The following is a 19,073-nucleotide window of genomic DNA, read 5'->3' as shown; positions in this document are numbered from 1 at the left end:
CCTTCCAACATGCCCACCCGCTGCAGCAGTGTGTGGCGCCCAGTGCTGTGATTTGCTCCGATAAGCAATAGTGTGTAGCGTTAGGAATAAGCACGATCCGGCCAGGGACACGACAGGCAAAACTGCCCTGTCTCGGCTCGGATTCTGCGAGGAGAGGGTGAAAGAGGCAGTCAATAAATCCAATGTATTCCGGCCATGAATAGCAATACGATCAAGATGAAGGGAGACCAGAAGAACGAATCGTTCAAGCTGCTGCAGCTGTCCGACGACTCGAAGAGCCTGTCCGATCTCGAGCTGGCGGAGGTGGTGTCACAGCGAAAGCGGAAGGTCCGCAGGTAGGTGAAGGGGCCTTTATCACACCGCCTGTCTCAGGCGGCTCATTCGCGATAACGTGTGGTGTGGATTCCGATACACTTTCCTATTATTTGTTTTTTTTGCAGAAAAACACGCCAACGGACGTCGTCGTACCGGGGCGACGAAGAGCGAAGTCTGAGCGGCCGCAGCGGGCAGATAGATTGTAAAAATTTCAGCATCTGGCTAGCGGTGGCAATGACCGTGCTGTGGCTGTTTATCATTTCCTACGTCACCTCCGTTATACACGGGGAAAATCATCGCCTTGAGCTAGCGCTCCAGAAAGGTAAGTGGAAAGCGATTATGCATACGATTAGGGAAGGAAGGCAGCAAGATGTTTAGGGTTTAGGTTGTTTAAGGAAATGCGTTTCTTTCCCCATTCGCAAGCACACATAAAGGAGAGGAAGGTTGACATAAGCATGTACACGATTTAAATATTAAAATTAGATTCTAAGAGGAATTCCGATTGTAAATACGTTAAACGACAACACTTCACTGCCAATGTCAACAGAAATGTTCTCGGCCCCCCTCGAAACAGTTCAAAGTTCCTGCTGTACAAAAACCCAATCGAAAACAAAGTAAACATTGGTACGCCAAAAAGACGCCGACACAGACGCGCCCGAGACGACGAAGCGAGCGGCGGCAGGCGGCATTCCATTCCATTCGCCTCTCTGAGCACGTTGCTAAGCGTGATGTGTCGCCATGGAAAGCAGCAACTTCTTCATCCGGCAAACATGCACACACAGCCAATTTCCTACCGTCGCACATCAGCCGCCCTTGTTGCCTGAAGAAATGGTTCGCTTTTTCCCGCGGATATTTTCCATTTCCTGCCAATTGCCGCCGCTGGTTAATGCGGAATGGAGGTTGCTCAAATTGTCGCAAAGTAAACGAGAAGGTCGCGCACGAGAGAGAAAGAGAGAAGGAGAGAGTGAGAGTTGGCGATGGTGTGGAAAATCCTCTCTCATCTGGGTGGAAAATCCTCGCTCACCGGGAGAGCGAGATTCTCGGCCTTCTCTGCGCAGCATGCGTTCGCAGTTAGAAGTGTTTCGGGAAAAGTGGTCGAGCACATGCTCGATACTACTTGGCACCGTGCGGAACCGTGAATGCTCCGGGTTTTTCAGTGTGTGCTCAGATTCGGACGCGTTCTGTTCGTTTGTACGCTTGTGCGGCCTTTCGCGTACGCGCTTTTGCTCCCTTTTCACCACCGTCCTTGGGCGCGTTAGTGCTAAGTGCGTGCGTGTGTGTGAGTGCTGTGCTGTGCTGGCATTATAGTTCCAGTGGGCCAGGGTGGGCTGGCTTGTAAAATTATCCTTAATTTCCGTCTGCAGCCTTTATCACATACTCGGTTCGTTAACAAGTGCTCGTTATTACATTAGTGCAGGTGAAAATGAATGTAGTGTAAAGCTTTTCTTCCCGGTTAAAGAGTGTACATGATGAGCGTATAATGTGTGCTTTTGCAAGACCGTTTAATGTGCCCGGTGATATAAAGCTTTCAATTAAACGAAAAGATGGGAAAAACTCCATCCGTCCGTCTGTCGTAATCATAATCACGCAAGAAGATGTGTGCCCAAGCGTATCATACCCGAATGCAAACCCGAAAAGGGTCTTTAGGTCAACGCTGGCCAGCAGATATCAGCCTTGAACCCGAGAGCGGCGCACAAAAGCCTCCCCCAGTAGAAGACGACGGCAACCCTCACCGGAACGTATCATTATACTTTCATCGACATCCTGTCCTCACTATTATTTAACTTCCTGCGTGCAAAATGTCCCCCAGATATAGACTGTGTGTGTGTGTGTGTGTGTGGGTTGTAGAATAAAGAGGAAATTCATTGTGCCTTTTTACCCCGGCCAGGAAGGATACGGTCATTAGCATTGAGCGCGTCGAAGACGGAGGAGAGAACATTTTCTTCCATATTTCTCCTCCCCCCGCGCCGTTTGATAACATTTTACCTAACGCGAAGGGAAAGCTTTTTTCCCCCATCATCCACAGCTCGAAAGCTATACATACACACACACACGCGCGCACATACGACGCTACCTACTCGCACAGCATGTTGCTGCTGCTGCTGCTGCTGCTATCCTTTGCTTTTGTCCTGCGTACACGACGCAGCTCGGCCCGTACACATAAATTCTCTTACATCCTTTCCCGCAGCAACGCAGCTGCTGTTTCAGCGGTACGATATGTTGCGCGCGAGAGTGTATTGCGCTACGGGAGAGCGAAGAGCGAAATAAGCGTGGGGGATAAAACATAAACCAGCAGCGGTGGCAGTAGTAATTTCAGTGATGAGTTTGTACTTTTGTTATGAAGCCGCCTCCTACCCTCCAACATTGGTGGGAACGTTTTTATGTCGAAGCATCCGAGTTGGCTCTGGTGCAGAGCAGGGGCCGCTTAGTACTCATCGCTTCAAGGATATTGCTTGCAATACTGCTGCTGACGTCCCCCCGCCATCATGCCATGGATAACGCATTGTGCGGCCATCGTAAATACATGCAGGCATGCAGGAAACACTCCCGTTTGGAAAAAAAAGATTTTTTTTATTTCTTTCTGTACTGGTAAAGCAATGTTCTAAGCATTTTTTGTTTGTTTATTTCAGTGTGAAGCAAAGCTAAAAAGTGTAACATAAAACCCTTTAATGGTGGATGTGGTACCGGTGCCGGTGGGAGAAGAATTATGTCACAGCCACAAAATGCGAATGGAAAGAGAAGCAGGATCTTGCGGAAAATGCGACCGTCGAATTGGGCTCAATATGTTGTGCTAAGAGAACATCTACTGATTCTGCAAGATCTGTGCGATTCGACGACATCTTTGCATAACGCAAGTACTACACACAACTCATCCTCTTCCGTTGCTGATCCAGAATTGGCAAACCGGAATGATGATGCAAATGTGCCCACTCCAATTCTGCTGTGTGTGTGTGCTTCTTTTTGTTCCACAGCAGCACATTGAAAAGATGCTTTGGAATGCGCCAGAAATGTGTCATCCTCGTGCTCTACGCTTGGAGACACCGATACGCACAAAACACTCACACCCAAAGAGAGGATGTGTGGGACACACAGAAGCGCCCAGCGATAGGACGAAATGCTTTTGTTCCGTCGTTTTGTTTTGTTGCGTTACTAACGACACCCTAAATGGTGGAATTGTGTACACATTCCAGTGCCTGACGCGCGTCCCCTGAAGACGTACTTTCCCCCTCCCCCCCCCCCCGGGCGTAAAGAAAACGAAATATTGAGCAACAAAATGCCATTTTCACCTCACCTCTACACTCAGGGGGGGGGGGGGGCTGAGAAAATACGCAGGAAACAAATATTGTTTGCAAATTGATTAGGAGATTATGTTGAATTATGCAGCAGCGTACGTACCCATTCTACCCGCACACCAATACAGGCCCCAAAACCAGGTCTTACCGACAGGTGGTGGTGTATTGCAAGTGACTGGAGCTATAATACCCGCCAGAAAAAAGCGACAAGTACAAGATGGCGTGATAGTCATTGCTTTTCCGGTCCTTTTGGGTCCTCTACCCGGTCAGGTTGGCCGGGTAATTTGGTTCGGTTCGGTGTAACGCACTCACACGCTCACATACAAAGTGGAGTGGAACACTTCAGTTCCTTTTGCCGCTTTTTGTTACCACAGCGGTGCTGTGACGAAGCGATGGAATAAATTACAATAATTCCATATCACACCGAATCTGGCTACATAAGTTAGCCGGTATAGCCATTAATTTGTGCTCGGTTCAGATTCGTTTTTGTTTTCACTTACCAACATAATACAATAAGGTAATGAACGGCGCCTGAGGTGCCTTTTTAGGAGATTGGTATGTGTGTGACACAAACAACAAGAAAAAGCTCAATAACCTTTACTAATAATTCACATGCTACGTCGTCCTACTGACATTTACAATCGTAAGGTTGGAGCTGGTCAAATTGTCTCCTTGCTTTTTGTGTGTCCTGGCTGGCGCATCCAATTTGTTTGATGCTGCTGGTAAGATTATGTCGGCTTACACCACTCGAGCCTTCCCCTCCCCATGTGAAGACCAACTACGGCCTGTACGGCCCTGTTTCAGGTGTTATGTGACTTGAGGCGGGAATTGTACCTCTACTACTACTACCATCCAGTACTCGGCATTTCGTTTTGCGTGGACAAAGTTTTCCAATGTTAATGTAGTAAACTTTTAGCGCCAATAAACATCTTACTGTAGCGGTATTAGGGGAGGGTTTACTTTCCACGAAAATCGCCTCGTGGTAGAACCTAGAGTGGAAAACACTGTAAGACAGAGGGCACCTTCCTCAGCTCACCAACCCGCTTACTCGTTAAAGGTTTTTATTGCAACGCACCGAGAGGACACGAAGGGAGAAAGGAACTGAAACAGATGATTCGGCAAAGTACCGTGATTCACACGGCAAAGGTGGTGGTGGGTACGCCCTGCCATGCTCGTGTCTAATCAGTGACGGGGCAACTGTAACGACCCCCTCCTCAACCAGCACAAGAACTAGCTGCGTAGTATATATTTGTGGTGTGTTTTTTTGGTGGAAAAAGAGCTTCTTGTCCTTGACCTTTTGTCGAACTTGCTGCGTACCTTTTTAACGACCTGTGGACACACCGCAGCACCGTAGTGTGTATGTGTGGGATGGAAAAGGTTAGCACACTTAAAAGTGAAAATGTTCCAAGCATAAGGTGAAACCGCGTGGACCGAACGAAGCTTCTAGTTTCGTGCCTCCTGATGCTTTACCATAAATCATGCTGTTGTTGCCTTTGGCGCAATATTTCTCATGCTGAAATTTAGATGCCAATTTCCAAGTCACCAGCACCACGTGTTCCATCCATTCCATCCACGCCTGGGCTGTGCCCGCGTTGGTGGAGATTTGCATAATTCTAATTTCATTTCCTTCCTGTATAAAACACACACACACGGCCATTGGCATAGGGCGGAAGGACCTTTACCCGTGGACGACGTGCAACAGTGTTTAGCGTTGTTGCCCCCATCGTACCAAAAAAGGGTAACGAACGGCGTTGGCATAAAAAATCGCCAACACTGGGGGACCGCCTTCGAGCGTAGTTGATTGTTCCCCTACACACGGTCCGGTGGTCAAACACACGGTCCACAAAAGGTTTGGTTGCGCTTTAAAAAGGAGAAACTAATCCTATTTTTGTTTTTGTAGAAGAAAAAATGAAACGGAACCGACACGCTCCAGGTGGGTGACCTTCTGGGAAACTTCCCGTTGAGGTGGGGGAAGCAAAAGGAACCACGGAAGGAAGATTAGATCCGTACCCGCCAGCTCTGTGAGTGCTTTTGTGGAAATGACTTTGTGTGTGGAAAGTCATTCGGTTCGAAGAAAATGCCCCGAAGTAGTCGAATTCGAAAGCAACCTTTTTTGCTGTATGTCATCCGGTAAAGGAATCGTCATGAGATTTAGTTGAAGGTTTCGTGTTCCTCAACTATTATCACCACTACCCTTATCTTGAGAAGCTCTTATCTACGTTCAAGGGTTGCCAAGAAGCAGACTTTTCGTTTGAAAGCTTCACTCGACACATTAGCATAAGGAAATGTGATTATTTAGATAAGTGTGAACGACTTCAAGGTCGAACTCCCTCCTGGTCTCCCAACGCGCTCCTGGTGGAAAAAGCAAGTCCCTAAAGTACTACGTCCGTTGTTCCTGGAGGGGGTGGCGTTGCTGTTCGCTTCGCGGTGGGAGCTTCTGGAAGAACTCTCTGCTGGAATATCAATCCACCCAGAACATGGCAAGATTCTTAACACACACACACACACACACACACACACACACACACACACACACACACACACACACACACACACACACACACACAACAAACGGAATGTAACGGTTGAGTGGTTTTGTCAGTTCCAGTTCCCCAAATCCCCCAAACCGTGGGCATAAGATGTCAGCGAAAGCTTCCAGCACTTCCAGGCATTTACTTCCACCGTGTCGTCTACCGGTACACCGGTGAAAGCTTCCGGAAAATTCCTCAACCTTTGGTTGTTGTTTTTTTTTTTGCTGGGTGAAAGCAATTGCGCACAATTGGATTAGTATTTGCCGTTTGGGCTTTTGCTTCTCCCTGTGTGGATTTACGGCATTTTGGCAAGAACTGTGTTGGTTTGACTGTGATTCTGAGATCGATTGCGCGGTATACGACGTGCCGTTTAACGCGCTTCACTGTTTGGCTTTGATCTTGTTTCCAATTTGCCTTTCAAATTATCGATTGACGCATTGGTGGTGGCATTGGTACAAGATCAAAAGGCATCGTTTTCGACCGGTTGTGTGCCTTCAAAGCTACAATCGTGCCACTGTCAATGAGTATTTAAATTTAGAACTAATTTCCAATGCTCTTCTGGAGTCGATTAACGATTGCAATTAAAGAATAGTTTATTGTTTTTACATCAATTTCACCCTAAAAATATTGCCACAAGGTTAATGGTTTTGCACGCTTCGCTAGGATAACGTGCATTTTCTTGCGTGATTGTGTTTTAAATTTAAACGTTTTCCTCCGTGTGACAGTGTGACAAACATTTCGCCTTACTCGGTATCACTCGGTATCGAATGAGTTGTTGTTTGTGCTAGTGCTCGTGTGTGAACGTAAAAGTGTACTCCAGCGTCTACTAGGATGATGATCGGTCTGGTGTCACCGCGTCGACGATAGCGCCCCCGAAGCGGTTGGTCCCCGTCCGCACCGGTTGGCTGTACGAGTCGTTCAGTCGCGTGCAAGCGGACGCCGCCACGGATCTACGGGTGCACGCCGGCTGGCCGAAGGCGTTGTCGTCCCACTACGGCTACGGTCTGGCCAAGGGTGACGACTACATCGACCGCCGCCACCACCATCACCCCGACGACGACGACGACGACGAGGAAGAAGAAGCAGAAGAAGAAGAGGAAGAGGAAGAAGAGGAAGACACCGGTAGCTGCGAACGGTTGCACCGGGTGGGCGGAGAGCTCGACGGTGGCGACAGTACCACCGCCACCGACGGTCGCAACTACGGTGAGCTTACCGAGCTACGCCCTACCGGCATCATCCGGGGGCCTTCGCGGCGTGGCCAGCATCCACCACTGCCGCCACCACCGGCCTACCATAATCTGCACCATCCGCCACCGTCGTACGGTCGGCAGCAGCAGCAGCTGCAGCAACAAACGCAACACCACCACCAAGCAGCCCCTCATCACTACAGGGTGACATTCGACGAACGACCTGCCCAGGCGCCGCACCCGCTCGAGATGGAATCGGTCGGGCACCACGTGGCGGTACCGTTGCGCGTCGGCGGCAAGAAGATGCGCAAGCGGCGCGAACTGGACGCCCTCGTCGCACACTCGCTGGCGAAGGGTGCGAAGGGTGGTGGCCGTCATGCGGCCAGCAACGGTGTAGCCTCGCACGATCAGCTGCTATCGAACTCGACGGATGAACAGGAAGATTACTCATGGGTTGGTAGACGTCCATCATTCCCCGTTGATGAAAATGCTTTTGTTTTTGATTCATTCTCCAATGGCTTTTTTTCTATTTCCATAGCAACCGAAAGTGCGCACACAGTCCCGGTGCCGGACGAAACGGTTCTCCTGCCTGCGTACCTGCGGTCCGCTGCTGTTCGTGTCCTGCATCTTCATCCGCAGTATCGCATCCGCATCGAGCAAGGTACCAGGCGTCTCCATGTGGATATTGCCCTGTCGCCTGCTACGATTTCGCACACACACACGCACCACTCAAGGGATTATGATTTACACACACAAAGCTCGGTGCATCATTATTGCGCCACTCCATTGAACCGCAAACCCCCGGCGATGTCGCCTGAGTGTGTTTCGTTGAGTTTCCTCTTTTGAAGTATATATAAAGCGCGGTCAATAACATGCAGTGAAGCGTAAAAGGTTCTGTGGCAATATGGCAAGGCAAAGTGAGACGGAGAGAAGAAGAACAAGCTCTTTGGCAAATGGTGCTCACAACCGCAAACGTGTTCCAGCTGACTGAAACCACAACGAAAAATGTTCTCCAAAAAGGGATTCAAATTGCTGTGCCGAACGATCGTTAGGATTTTATTAGTTTTCCAGTTATGTGCCGAATGTGTTTCGACATTCAAGCTGCAGCTCTATACATGTATAACCATTGACTTCTTTGTGCCCAACATTCAAAAGCGGTCAATAGTAGATAAGAATACTATTTATCTTGTTTGCAGTCAGCATTCAAGATTTGCCAAAATACGGGACGAAAACGAACGAAGCCCTTTTGGAACGATTTGGAGCGTATCCAATTTGCTGCTGCTCACCCCGTTCCGTTGGGCAATTTGAAGAAAGGAACCAACATAGTCCAGGAAATCGGTCCTACCTGTGCACCGAAAGTTGGCACCGTGAACCACCAAACTCGGATAATATCTGCTTTAATTTCTCATCTAAAGAAGGCTTGAACTTGAACTCGGAATGTGATTGCCTCGCAGCTGGAAGCCTGCCGAAGCTTGTGGGACTGTGAGTCTGTTACGGGTGTGGTGTTTGTTCGCCGCCTTGCTTATCCTCACGGCACCCTACGTCAACACCATTTTGTCTTCTTTCGAGCAAAAAAAAAAGCCTAAATCTAATAACGATTATGCTAGCTTACCGTCGCCATATCACTCTCTCTCCTTCTCTCTCTCTCTCAAACACACGCTCGATTGCATCGAAAATAGACCGATGTCGCCCGATGACCCGACATTCGTCTTCCACCTCCTAAGGCGACGTGTCTGTGGCGGCGGTGTCTGTGAAAAACAAACGAAAAACATTTCTTAAAACATTGGCGTCAGTGTTTCGGTGTTTTTCTATGCCATTTCTTTGCTGAAAAGCTTCTTCTATTGTTCTCCGTCTGGAGAAAGTTAATTTATTAATGTCCAAGACACAGCTGCGGTGGTGGAAAAATTAACCAACATCCATCATTCTGGCGCTGTGCACGTCATTTCATCCGTTGGTCTTTGCCTATTTTCCATGGCGATGGATCCTTGACATTCCCGAGAAGGTTCATTTAGGCTGTCCTGTACGCTTCTTTTTGGTAATTTATATCCTTTGTTTTGGAGGTTGCGCTTCGAGAGCGTAGGAAAGAAACGGTCCCGGAGCTATTTTATTATGGGATTAAGCCAAGCCTCATCCCCGTGAAATGAATGCGCCTGTCGGTTTTATTACCATTTACTAGTTCCTAGCTCATTAGAATGTACGTAGCAGTCGGCTGGAATGCGGTGGAATGAGTGCCAATTAGGAGCATAATTTGATACAGCGCGGGCCCGTTCCAGAAGGTCAAACCATCTTCTCGTGAGTGAAGATAATGCGCAAACTAATAGGCAATCGCTTCGCGCTCCTAAGCTGCTGCTTATGTGTCTTAACGAATCCGTTGCACGTACGTGTGTGTGTTTATTTAGTTTTTTTTTACGAACCAAGAATCCATGAATCGTGTCTGCGCTACTTCTGTTAGGGCATTTTCTCCTGCGTCCGAACGTAATGCAGTTAGGGATATGATTATCCTTTCAATTACCGGGCACCGGGATACACACACACACACGTACACAAACCCTCGAAGCGTTTAGCGATGCACGGAGAATAATGGGCAATTAGCGGCGGAAAATAAAATGGAAAAAAGCTTCTTCTCGTGTGCGGGATTATGCTTGCGTATGGGGCCAAAGGAATGCCTCCCTCCACTGCGAGGTTTTGTTTGCGGGATAATAGGTGCAAAAGAGTAAATTTACGACCACAAAACGTCGGTCCTTTGTGGGTGTAGCAAACGAAACACTAGCAAAGTATCATTTAATTACTTCTGTACTACTGTACCTCGGGAGAAGCTTCCTCTTGCCTTTACTTTTTACGTTTGTATTGATTTTTGCATTCCTTTTCTTCCTCTTGTATCGTTACAGTTTCAGCAACTAGTCAAAATGTTCCCGAAGCGCTACAGAAATGGCACGAAACGTCGAAAAACTTGGAACAAAACCAAACCGCCCTCAACGGGAAGCTGCGAGATATGCAGCAAGTACTCACCAACTTCTTTACCGAGGTAAGTGTCTGCTGCTAGTTGTGTAGTGAACGTTATTTAATTCCATTCCATTACTCCACTCTTTTGCGCAGCTCAAACAACTGCGGGAAACGATCGACAAGAAGAATGAAAACTCCCAAGAGGCACAGCTCAACCGGCTGCAGTCCAGCGTGGCCGATCTGGGGTCGAACATTGGCGATTCCAACTCCCGCATCGGGCTGCTCGAGACGCGCTTCGACACGATACAGGCGGAACAGAAGCAGCTAAACAAAACGCTCGACGATTTGCAGGTATGGTGAAGGTGTTTTGCCCATTTTTTTTTAGAAATTTACTAACCTAAAATCAAATTAATTCACCCCTGCCCCAGAAACTATTCGGACGCATCCAGAACAGCACCGCCGTGTCGGACATTATCGGAGGGGACGGTGTGGCGAAGGGGATGCAAAAAACGATAGCCGAACTGCGAGACCAGCTGACCGGGCAGCTGAACAATCTCGCCCAGAACGTGACCGGCGAGCTGCAGGTGCTGAAGCAGAAAAATCTCTGGCTCGAGTCGGACCTGAGCAATCAGACGAAGCGCATCGAGCAGCTGTTCGACAACACGGTCAACATTTCCTCGCACGTCCTCTCGGTCGAGGCGGTGTGGCTCGAGGTGCGCAACAACATTAGCGGGCTCGAGGCGGACCGGAAGATCATCAACGAGCAGCTCGGCGCGCTGGCGAACGTTACGACCGGGCTGCACGGTACGATCGAGAAGGTGCAGGAAGAGTGCCAGCAGTACCACAGCAAGCTGGACGAGGTGCGAGGGAAGCTCGGCGAGCTGCAGGACCAGATACAGCAGAACGCGGCACGGAAGGAGGTGTCGCTGCACCGGCCCGGTGAAGCGAACGGTACGCAACAGGTAAGCTAAACGTGAACCGTAACGAAAGAAGGGGGACATTTCAATGAAAACCGACAATGTTTTGTGTGTTTTTTTCCAGGCCAGTAAGGAGGACGGTATGCCCCCGGTGCTGTCGCAATTCTTCAACGAACAGCAAACGGTCGCCAGCACGGTAAGCGCACGCATCGCACCGAAACCGACGGCCGCACCATCATCACTGTCCGCTAGCACAACCACCATTACCACCGCTTCCTCCCTGGCCAAGCTGCTGTATCCGGGTACGCTGGTACAACAGTTGCCACAGTCCACGACTCCGCAACCCTCCTCCGCCGCCGCCGCCGGTCAGCCAGCCAGCGTAGCCAAAGCACCCGCTGCCGACGCAAGTGGAGCGGCCAACACGGCAAGCAGCAGCAGCAGCAGCAGCAGCAAACAGCAGGCGGGCGGGCTGTTCGATTCCGTAATGTAAGCGCGGAAAGGTTTTATTTTCCGGATGAACACGAAAAGGAATTTAAATGGCTTCGGTGTGGCTTACGATGTTTTTTCGGACGCTTTTCGATGATACAGTTAAATCACAATAACAGCCAGGTATGAGCCTCCCCAACAAGAAACAAACATGTTTCAGTTGCGGACAGCCGGACAAGGTAAACCAAAGTTTTAATTAAAGGCGTGTTTTCGGAGCGAATGTAAGGGGAGAAAGAGAAATGACAGAACGACAGGGAAAATGAAGACGAATGTGACGAAATGGCAGCATGGAAAGATGGAACGCGCGCGAAATAATGATAGAGTAAGTGCAAACGAACGTAGAGAGAAAGGGGAATGTGTCGACGTGTCTGTGTGTGTGTGATTGAAAGAGAGATACCCGGAAAGGCAGCTCGGAAGGAAACGAAAAGGATGAACAGAACAGTTGAGCAAATGGCAGAGCAGCAATGAGCAATTACTGAAGACGGGCTGGCAATTGAACACGATTTTGGGTTTCGATTTAAACATTTTGCACTAATTAGAAACACATGTGTAGAGAAAAAGAAACACACAGACACGTTCACATTCACAGGCCAGAATGCAGATTCTTTACAAAGCATGGTTAAGTTTTGATAAGCAAGTAGCAACTATCAAATCAAAAGATGAAAGAGAGATAAGGATCCATTGTGGAGTGGATATCAAAGAAGACTAAACACACTCCATTGATCCAAAGCAGCAAACAAAACACATCGAACCACGAGGTCGTCACAGACATTTAGCAGAAGCGTAGCAGATGCACCTTACGTCTTCGTATCAAAACTCGGATTCAGTTTCTAATGCAAAACAAAATCAACCAAACACGCATCTCTTACTCAGCAGTAGCTTTCACACTTACTTAGAAATTACACTAGCAAGAAGAGAGAAAAAGAAAAATGAAATACCATACCACAGCGCATAGTTTTTAGTTTGTTGTGTGGCACATACAGCATGCGAGAGAAGCGATTGTTCCCTAGAAGCGCGTTGATGCCCCGTCATGTAGGACAGAAAAGATGGTATGTTTAACGAAATCCCAAGCCAAATTAACACACACGCGGTGAAACATCATACTTTCAGTACCTTACAAACAAACAAAATTATACATTTTAAAACCAAATGACAAAAAAAAAGAAAGGATTAATCGTCGGGGAAGAAGTGAACCGTTGGCATCCCAGACAGATTTATATGCGAGGCTTCTATATTCCTGTTTCCTGGGGAAGAGTACCGAAGAACGCCAACAATCGATACACTGGTCGATTGGGAAACACGGTGCGAGAAAAGGAGTCGAAAAAGGTCAGCAAAAGGGAAAATGATACTGATCGGTCAGTTTGTTTGTTTTTCAAGATGGACGGTTTTTGTGCATGAACGTGATACGAATGATAGGCTCACACTATCACTCATTTGGAAGCGCAAAAATCGCGCCCTCCTCGCGGTTGTGTGTTTTTTTTAATTTTAATGTTAAATAATGCTTTCGAACGTTTTGGTTTTGTGACGCTTTCGATGCGGTTTAGTTTTTTAGTATTAAGATGAGATTTTTTTTTCGTTTGCTCCGTTATATACTTGCCTTAATCAAACCAAAACTTTGCTTTTCTCCTGCTGTGTACAGATATTTCTTGTTTATAATATTCGTTACACCGTCATCCTCCACGCACGCATTTAGACGCATTACAATACACACCCGTTTAGCGAGGATTGATAAGAGGATGCTTGTATGTTGGATTGTTGGAACAGGGGAAGGAGGGTGCAAACCAATGCAAACCGGAGGAGGGTAGAGAAGGTAGAAAGCGGGGGAAAATGTTGAATTAGATGTTTGCATTTTTATCTATTCTTTCTTCGTTCTGTTACGTTACACTCGGGAACAGTGAGACAAGGAAAACAGGGGACAAACGGGGCAGAGAAGAACTATTTTGTTTGATAAAGATGCGTTTTTGTGTGTGTGTACCTTTATGCTAAGAAGAACTCCCGATAGTTGTACGAACGTACTTAATTTTGATTTAAACTGATATTAATTTGTTTAAGACTGTCTATTATTTGTACCATACCGATGAAGAAAGAGGGGACTTATGTGTAGAAATAGTGCATACTTCAGATGCTGCTTTTATTTTCTTTCTATATTTTTTACACTCTTTAAAAAGCAAACAACCATGAAGTAGTGAAGGAGAGGTTAAAACGAGATTCAATCAACAATAGTTTCAACAGGCGAACATGATACGCGTAATAGTCGTACATGCACAGAATGGTTCGGTCGAAAAGAATACCAAAATGTTACGATAAGAAGTAAGAAGGAGAGAGAGAGAGAGAGAAACAACTCACAAAAGCAAAGTCTTTATGAAAAATCATCACACAAATAAAAAAAAATGTCATGGTACAGCTAGGACAGACTCCAGCAGAGATTGAATTGCTCCCTAATAAATCCTTTCGAATTTAAAACGCATACCAAATGCCATTCCTTTTTTCGTATTTGTCATTGTGTGACATATTTTAAAACCTTCAAATTTTTATATCCAACAAACCGCACAGTAAGAGCATAATAATAATATATGATTTATGCTCCACGCTCGATCATTTGTCGCGCATATTATGCTTCCCTTTCGTTCGCGTACAAAACCGGTGCGTCGCGCATCATTCCCTAACGACATCCATAACGACGCGCGTTTGGTTGCTATGCGATCCGGTCCATTCGCTCGCACTCTCTCACGTTTGTAATTATGGATCCTTTTTGGCGCATTTTTCTCTCTCTCTCTCCCGGTTCCGTTCTCTCATTCTGTCCGTTAGATATACAGCAAGTTGTTAGAAATTGAATTGGTATATAGCTTGTCTACCGCCGCCTACCAACCAAACGGGGGCACTCGGTTCGCTTGCGCACACTTGCGCACGGAGCAATATTAACAACCGGGCACTAGTGGTTGTTTGCGCTTCGACCAGTACGGACGGGGCGAACGGTTTTCGGTTAGCTTCTTCCATCCATCCCTCCATCGGCGAGCTACATGCAATTGGTTTGGCACGGTTTCATCGTTCATCGTACACACTGTCTCAGTCTTCATCCCTCACGCTCCACAATTGATCCAATTTCGCCGGTCTAATCAAAACCAAATTGCGTTCCCTTTCGTTCGCCTGGGCTCTGGCTGAGCTGAGCGACGACTACGCGAGTGTCGAGTGTAGCGTATTAGAACTGTGTTACATTGTTGCACATTGTTGCAAAGCGGCTTAGATCATACAGCAGACGGGAAAGACAATCCCTCTCCCTCCTCGCGTTCTATTCCTCGGGTTACATTAAAACGTGCTCGCACTACGAATAGAATCGTCATCATTCCAGCTTGCATTATATAGACCTGCCCACCACACTGTACAAACATCTTTGGTAAAAAAGTGCTTCATTGTAGTTTGCAAAGCAGCTAGCGCTCGACGGCATTTGAACAAATCGTCAAGCATGGCAACGATGCAGTTTACACGCAACTTGTTGCAGCAGTGCAGCAGCGGAGCAAGCGGTAAGTAGAAGGAAGGGGGCAGTACGAGGGAAGTAGAAAAGATGCATTTTATGCAGTTGCTTGCGTGGAACCGGTTTTTTGCGTGCTCGATTTCGGCACATGGTCAACCTGCTATCGTGTGTGTGTGTGGATTGGTTAGAAGAGGATTTTGACCAAGTTTACGTAAGGTTCTTCACATGTATCTGGACAAATTGCGTTATTTTCAACCGTTAACCATTGTTTTCTTTTCACGAGAGAAAAATATGTATTCTCTCTTACTACTCTTACCCTCTGTTGCTTCTGTTGCCGACAATACGAATCTATTTTTACTAGCCATCTTTCCATCAGATTTCCAATGGGAGGGTCTTCCACCCATGATTGACATGTGCGCCGCCGTTTGCACATCCTTTAGTACGTTCAAGGACACAAACGCATGACAAATGACCCTTTCGAGCGGGTGTAAGAAAACTAGAGAGGCAAATGAATGCGTGCGTCAGCACAGCTGTAGTTAAGCAGCGGAATATCTATAGAAAATTGGGAGTGGTTTAGAGACAGAGCATAGAGAGCAGTTGCAAAATATCAGCTGATGCGAGTGGCCTTTCCATACACTGTAATAGATATTTTAAAGCTTCACTGAGCACGTGGTGATTCACGAATGTCGGTTTAAATGTGTTGTTAAATTTCAGCACGCCTCGTCTTCTATAGTACTGCCACTGCCGGTAATCATAAGCTTCGGCAGATCATTCAACACCAGCTGGACGATATCCGGGAGGCCGGAACGTACAAAAGTGAGCGTATTATAACCACGCCGCAAGCGACTGCTATTGGTGTGGAGGGTAGCACCGGCAAGATTCTTAACTTTTGTGCTAACAACTACCTCGGACTATCGGTAAGAGGTCTTCAACCTTTTACGTTGTGAATTATTTCCTATCCTTTCTCAATATTTTCTATCACCCCTAAAAGGCCAATCATGACGTCATCAACTATGGCAAGAAGGCTCTCGATGAGTACGGTGCCGGGTTGAGCTCCGTTCGCTTCATCTGCGGCACGCAGGACATTCACAAGCAGCTCGAGAACAAGCTGTCGCAGTTCCACCAGCGTGAGGATACGATCCTGTACGCGTCCTGTTTCGATGCGAATGCGGGCATCTTTGAGGCGGTCCTGACGCCCGAGGATGCCGTGTTTTCCGACGAGCTGAATCACGCCTCCATTATCGACGGCATTCGGCTGTGCAAGGCGAAGAAAGCGCGCTATCTGCACCGCAACATGGCCGATCTGGAGGAGAAGCTGCGTACGACGGACGCCCGCGTCAAGATGATCGTAACGGATGGTGTGTTCTCGATGGATGGTAATGTGGCACCGTTGGCGGAAATTTTCGAGCTAGCCGACCGGTACGGTGCGGTTACGTTCGTGGACGATTGCCATGCGACCGGGTTCTTCGGCAAAACTGGGCGTGGTACGGAGGAGTTCTACGGCATGCTGGGACGGTGTGATATTATCAATTCCACGCTGGGGAAAGCGCTTGGCGGTGCGGCCGGTGGTTATACGACGGGACCGCGCGAGCTGATCGATCTGTTGCGCCAAAAGTCTCGACCGTATCTGTTCTCCAACTCGCTGCCTCCGCCAGTGGTTGCGAGTGCGTTGAAGGTGATCGATATGCTGATGGAATCGAGCGAACTGACGGCGAAGGTGCAGAGCAATACGCGTCGCTTCCGGGAGGCGATGACGCGGGCTGGTTTTACCATCTCCGGCATGGATCATCCAATTAGCCCGGTAATGTTGGGCGATGCCCGCCTGGCGTCGACGTTTGCGGACGAGATGCTGAAGCGTGGCATTTATGTGATCGGCTTCAGCTATCCGGTCGTTCCCAAGGGCAAGGCTCGCATTCGTGTGCAGCTGTCGGCGGCTCACTCGGAGGAGGAAATCGATCGTGCGGTGGCGGCATTCATTGAGGTCGGCAAGCAGCTGGGTGTGGTGTCGTAAGACCGGTGCACACTTGCACGTAACACGTTCGGTACATTGTTCAGATTGTTCAGAAGCGGAACATGGAATGGATTAATGTTGAAAAATTGTTTCTTTTTTATTATAGTGGGCGTAAGCTCGGGAAAGAAAATAAAATAGAAAGAAAATCATTAAGAATACCTCGCAAAGATCGAAACCGGTAAGTAAAATCTAATCGATTACCTGTTTTTTTTTTTTTACAAAACTATACCCGACTAAAATGAAACCAATCGAGTGTCTCCAAAACCTCCCGTAAAATAAACCCGCACGCAAATGATGACCCACCCGCACATACACTTTTGCTCTTTCTACTCCGCCTGTTTCGTTTACCAGGCGGACGACTTACTCTGTCGCTGGTGGAGCATCAGGCGAGTACGGCACAAGCAAGTTGCGCGAAAACTTTTTGACCTTCTCCACCCCACGCACCTCCTCGTCCAGCAGCGGTAATCGAACCACGTGGAAATCTTCGTACAGGTCCGCAATCTGATCGAGATACTTTTCCTGCACCTTGCACCGTGCCGAGCACATGCTGCACGGTTGTTGGCCCTTTTTCTGGAACATCAGCTGATTGACGATGATGTTGTGCGTATCGATGCCACACTTGGTCAGCTCCTGCACAAGGCGTTCCGTTTCGTAGAGGGACAGGAATTCGGCTATACACACGCACACGAACGTCGTTTGTTGCTGTTGAAAGGAACAGGTAATCAGTATGAGAAGTGCACGTAGTGTGGTATGGTGTTGCGCTGAACTTACCGGATTGTGAAACTGTTCATTGACCTGTTGGATGATACTGAGCATCTCTTCCAGCTTGTTTGCGATCGTGTCCCCGTTGAAATCCTGCACGCCGAACAGGGAACCCATCTGTGTAATGATCGGTGCTAGCTTCATCTTCAGTCGTAACAGCTTGCCCAACCCTTTCTCGACGACCTGCGGGAATGACAGCAATCGTAGTGTGTGTCCGGTTGGTGCTGTGTCAAACACAACTACCGAAAAGTTCATCGCTTTCACCAACCTAAAATGGGAAAGTGAATCGTTAAGCTTTCCAAACGGAACATCCCGATCATCGAGCCCTCGTACTTCATCACTTCCGCGTAGCTCATTGCCTCATCGATACCGGGCAGCGTTCCGATCACCTCCTGCAGCATCCCCTTGCCCACGTTCAGCGGCGACGCTTCGTCCTCGAAGTACTCGTCCGGCAGCTCGCTGATGCCGACGTTCGGGTCAATCTCCATCGCGAACAGATTGTCGAACCCGTTCACCTTCGTCGGCACCTTGGTAAACTTCTGATCGAACGCATCGGATATGTTGTGGGCCGGATCGGTCGAGATGATCAGCACGGATTCGCGCTTCTGGGCCAGCTGGATGGCCAGGCTGCAGCTGCAGGTCGTTTTGCCGACACCTCCCTTCCCACCGACAAACACCCACTTCAGCGACGCCTGGTCGATGATGTTTTGGAGCGTCGGTTCGCACGGCTCAAATTCATCCTCCATTGTGTTGATGCTGCTGCATGAAAGGGCAAACGAGCTGGAGTTAGATTTCGGTAGAGAGAAAGGTGAATAACACACTCACGTTTGGGTATTTTTTCGCTGCTGTTTCGTGAGCTGAATTTCACCTCTTTGTCGGTGCACGTCAGATGTCAACAAAGCAGCACTGACAGCAGTGGCAGTGTTGCCAAACAGTCAGTTCGTAGGGAGGTTACGTTTTCTAATTTGTTTTTCATTTCTTATTTAATTATCAAATACTTCTTATAAAATGCAAAAAATTGCACAAACATGTGTTACATAAAAAGACTACAACCATGCAAAAGATATTTATGAAACTGAAATGGACGTGCACGATGCGATGGTGCTGTGAGAAAATAGATAAATTTAGTTAGAAACATGCGTTAAATGGCGAAAAA

General features: G+C 47.9%; 3 protein-coding genes across 4 annotated transcripts; 2 read left to right on the top strand and 1 right to left on the bottom strand.

Annotated features, from left to right (window-relative positions):
* Window positions 1–1,426: 1,426 nt before the first annotated feature.
* Window positions 1,427–14,139, top strand: LOC120894089. Its single transcript, XM_040296464.1, is given in 8 exon segments — window positions 1,427–1,594; window positions 6,865–7,779; window positions 7,865–7,958; window positions 7,961–7,987; window positions 10,215–10,351; window positions 10,423–10,620; window positions 10,698–11,231; window positions 11,311–14,139. Coding segments are annotated over 7 exon segments (1,560 nt in total). The 5' UTR covers window positions 1,427–1,594; window positions 6,865–7,575; the 3' UTR covers window positions 11,677–14,139.
* Window positions 14,140–14,526: 387 nt separating this feature from the next.
* Window positions 14,527–17,241, top strand: LOC120894090 (2-amino-3-ketobutyrate coenzyme A ligase, mitochondrial). The gene is made up of 3 exons (XM_040296465.1): window positions 14,527–15,193; window positions 15,859–16,061; window positions 16,136–17,241. The coding sequence occupies exons 1-3, from the start codon at window positions 15,136–15,138 to the stop codon at window positions 17,153–17,155; spliced, it is 1,281 nt and encodes a 426-aa protein (XP_040152399.1). The 5' UTR covers window positions 14,527–15,135; the 3' UTR covers window positions 17,156–17,241.
* On the bottom strand, window positions 17,228–18,873 carry LOC120894092 (ATPase ASNA1 homolog). 2 transcript variants are annotated; one of them, XM_040296468.1, is made up of 4 exons: window positions 18,743–18,873; window positions 18,251–18,676; window positions 17,927–18,185; window positions 17,228–17,857 (listed from the first exon to the last, which is right to left on the bottom strand). In XM_040296468.1, the coding sequence occupies exons 2-4, from the start codon at window positions 18,661–18,663 to the stop codon at window positions 17,516–17,518; spliced, it is 1,014 nt and encodes a 337-aa protein (XP_040152402.1). In that variant the 5' UTR covers window positions 18,664–18,676; window positions 18,743–18,873; the 3' UTR covers window positions 17,228–17,515. The 2 variants fall into 2 exon arrangements, with proteins under 2 accessions (XP_040152402.1, XP_040152403.1); XM_040296469.1 differs by having other exon boundaries at window positions 18,251–18,673; window positions 18,743–18,855.
* Between the last annotated feature and the right edge of the window lie 200 nt (window positions 18,874–19,073).

The sequence above is a fragment of the Anopheles arabiensis genome, chromosome 2 (assembly GCF_016920715.1).
Source record: "Anopheles arabiensis isolate DONGOLA chromosome 2, AaraD3, whole genome shotgun sequence".
Lineage (NCBI taxonomy): Eukaryota > Metazoa > Arthropoda > Insecta > Diptera > Culicidae > Anopheles > Anopheles arabiensis.
This window is presented reverse-complemented; position numbering and strand designations above follow the sequence as displayed.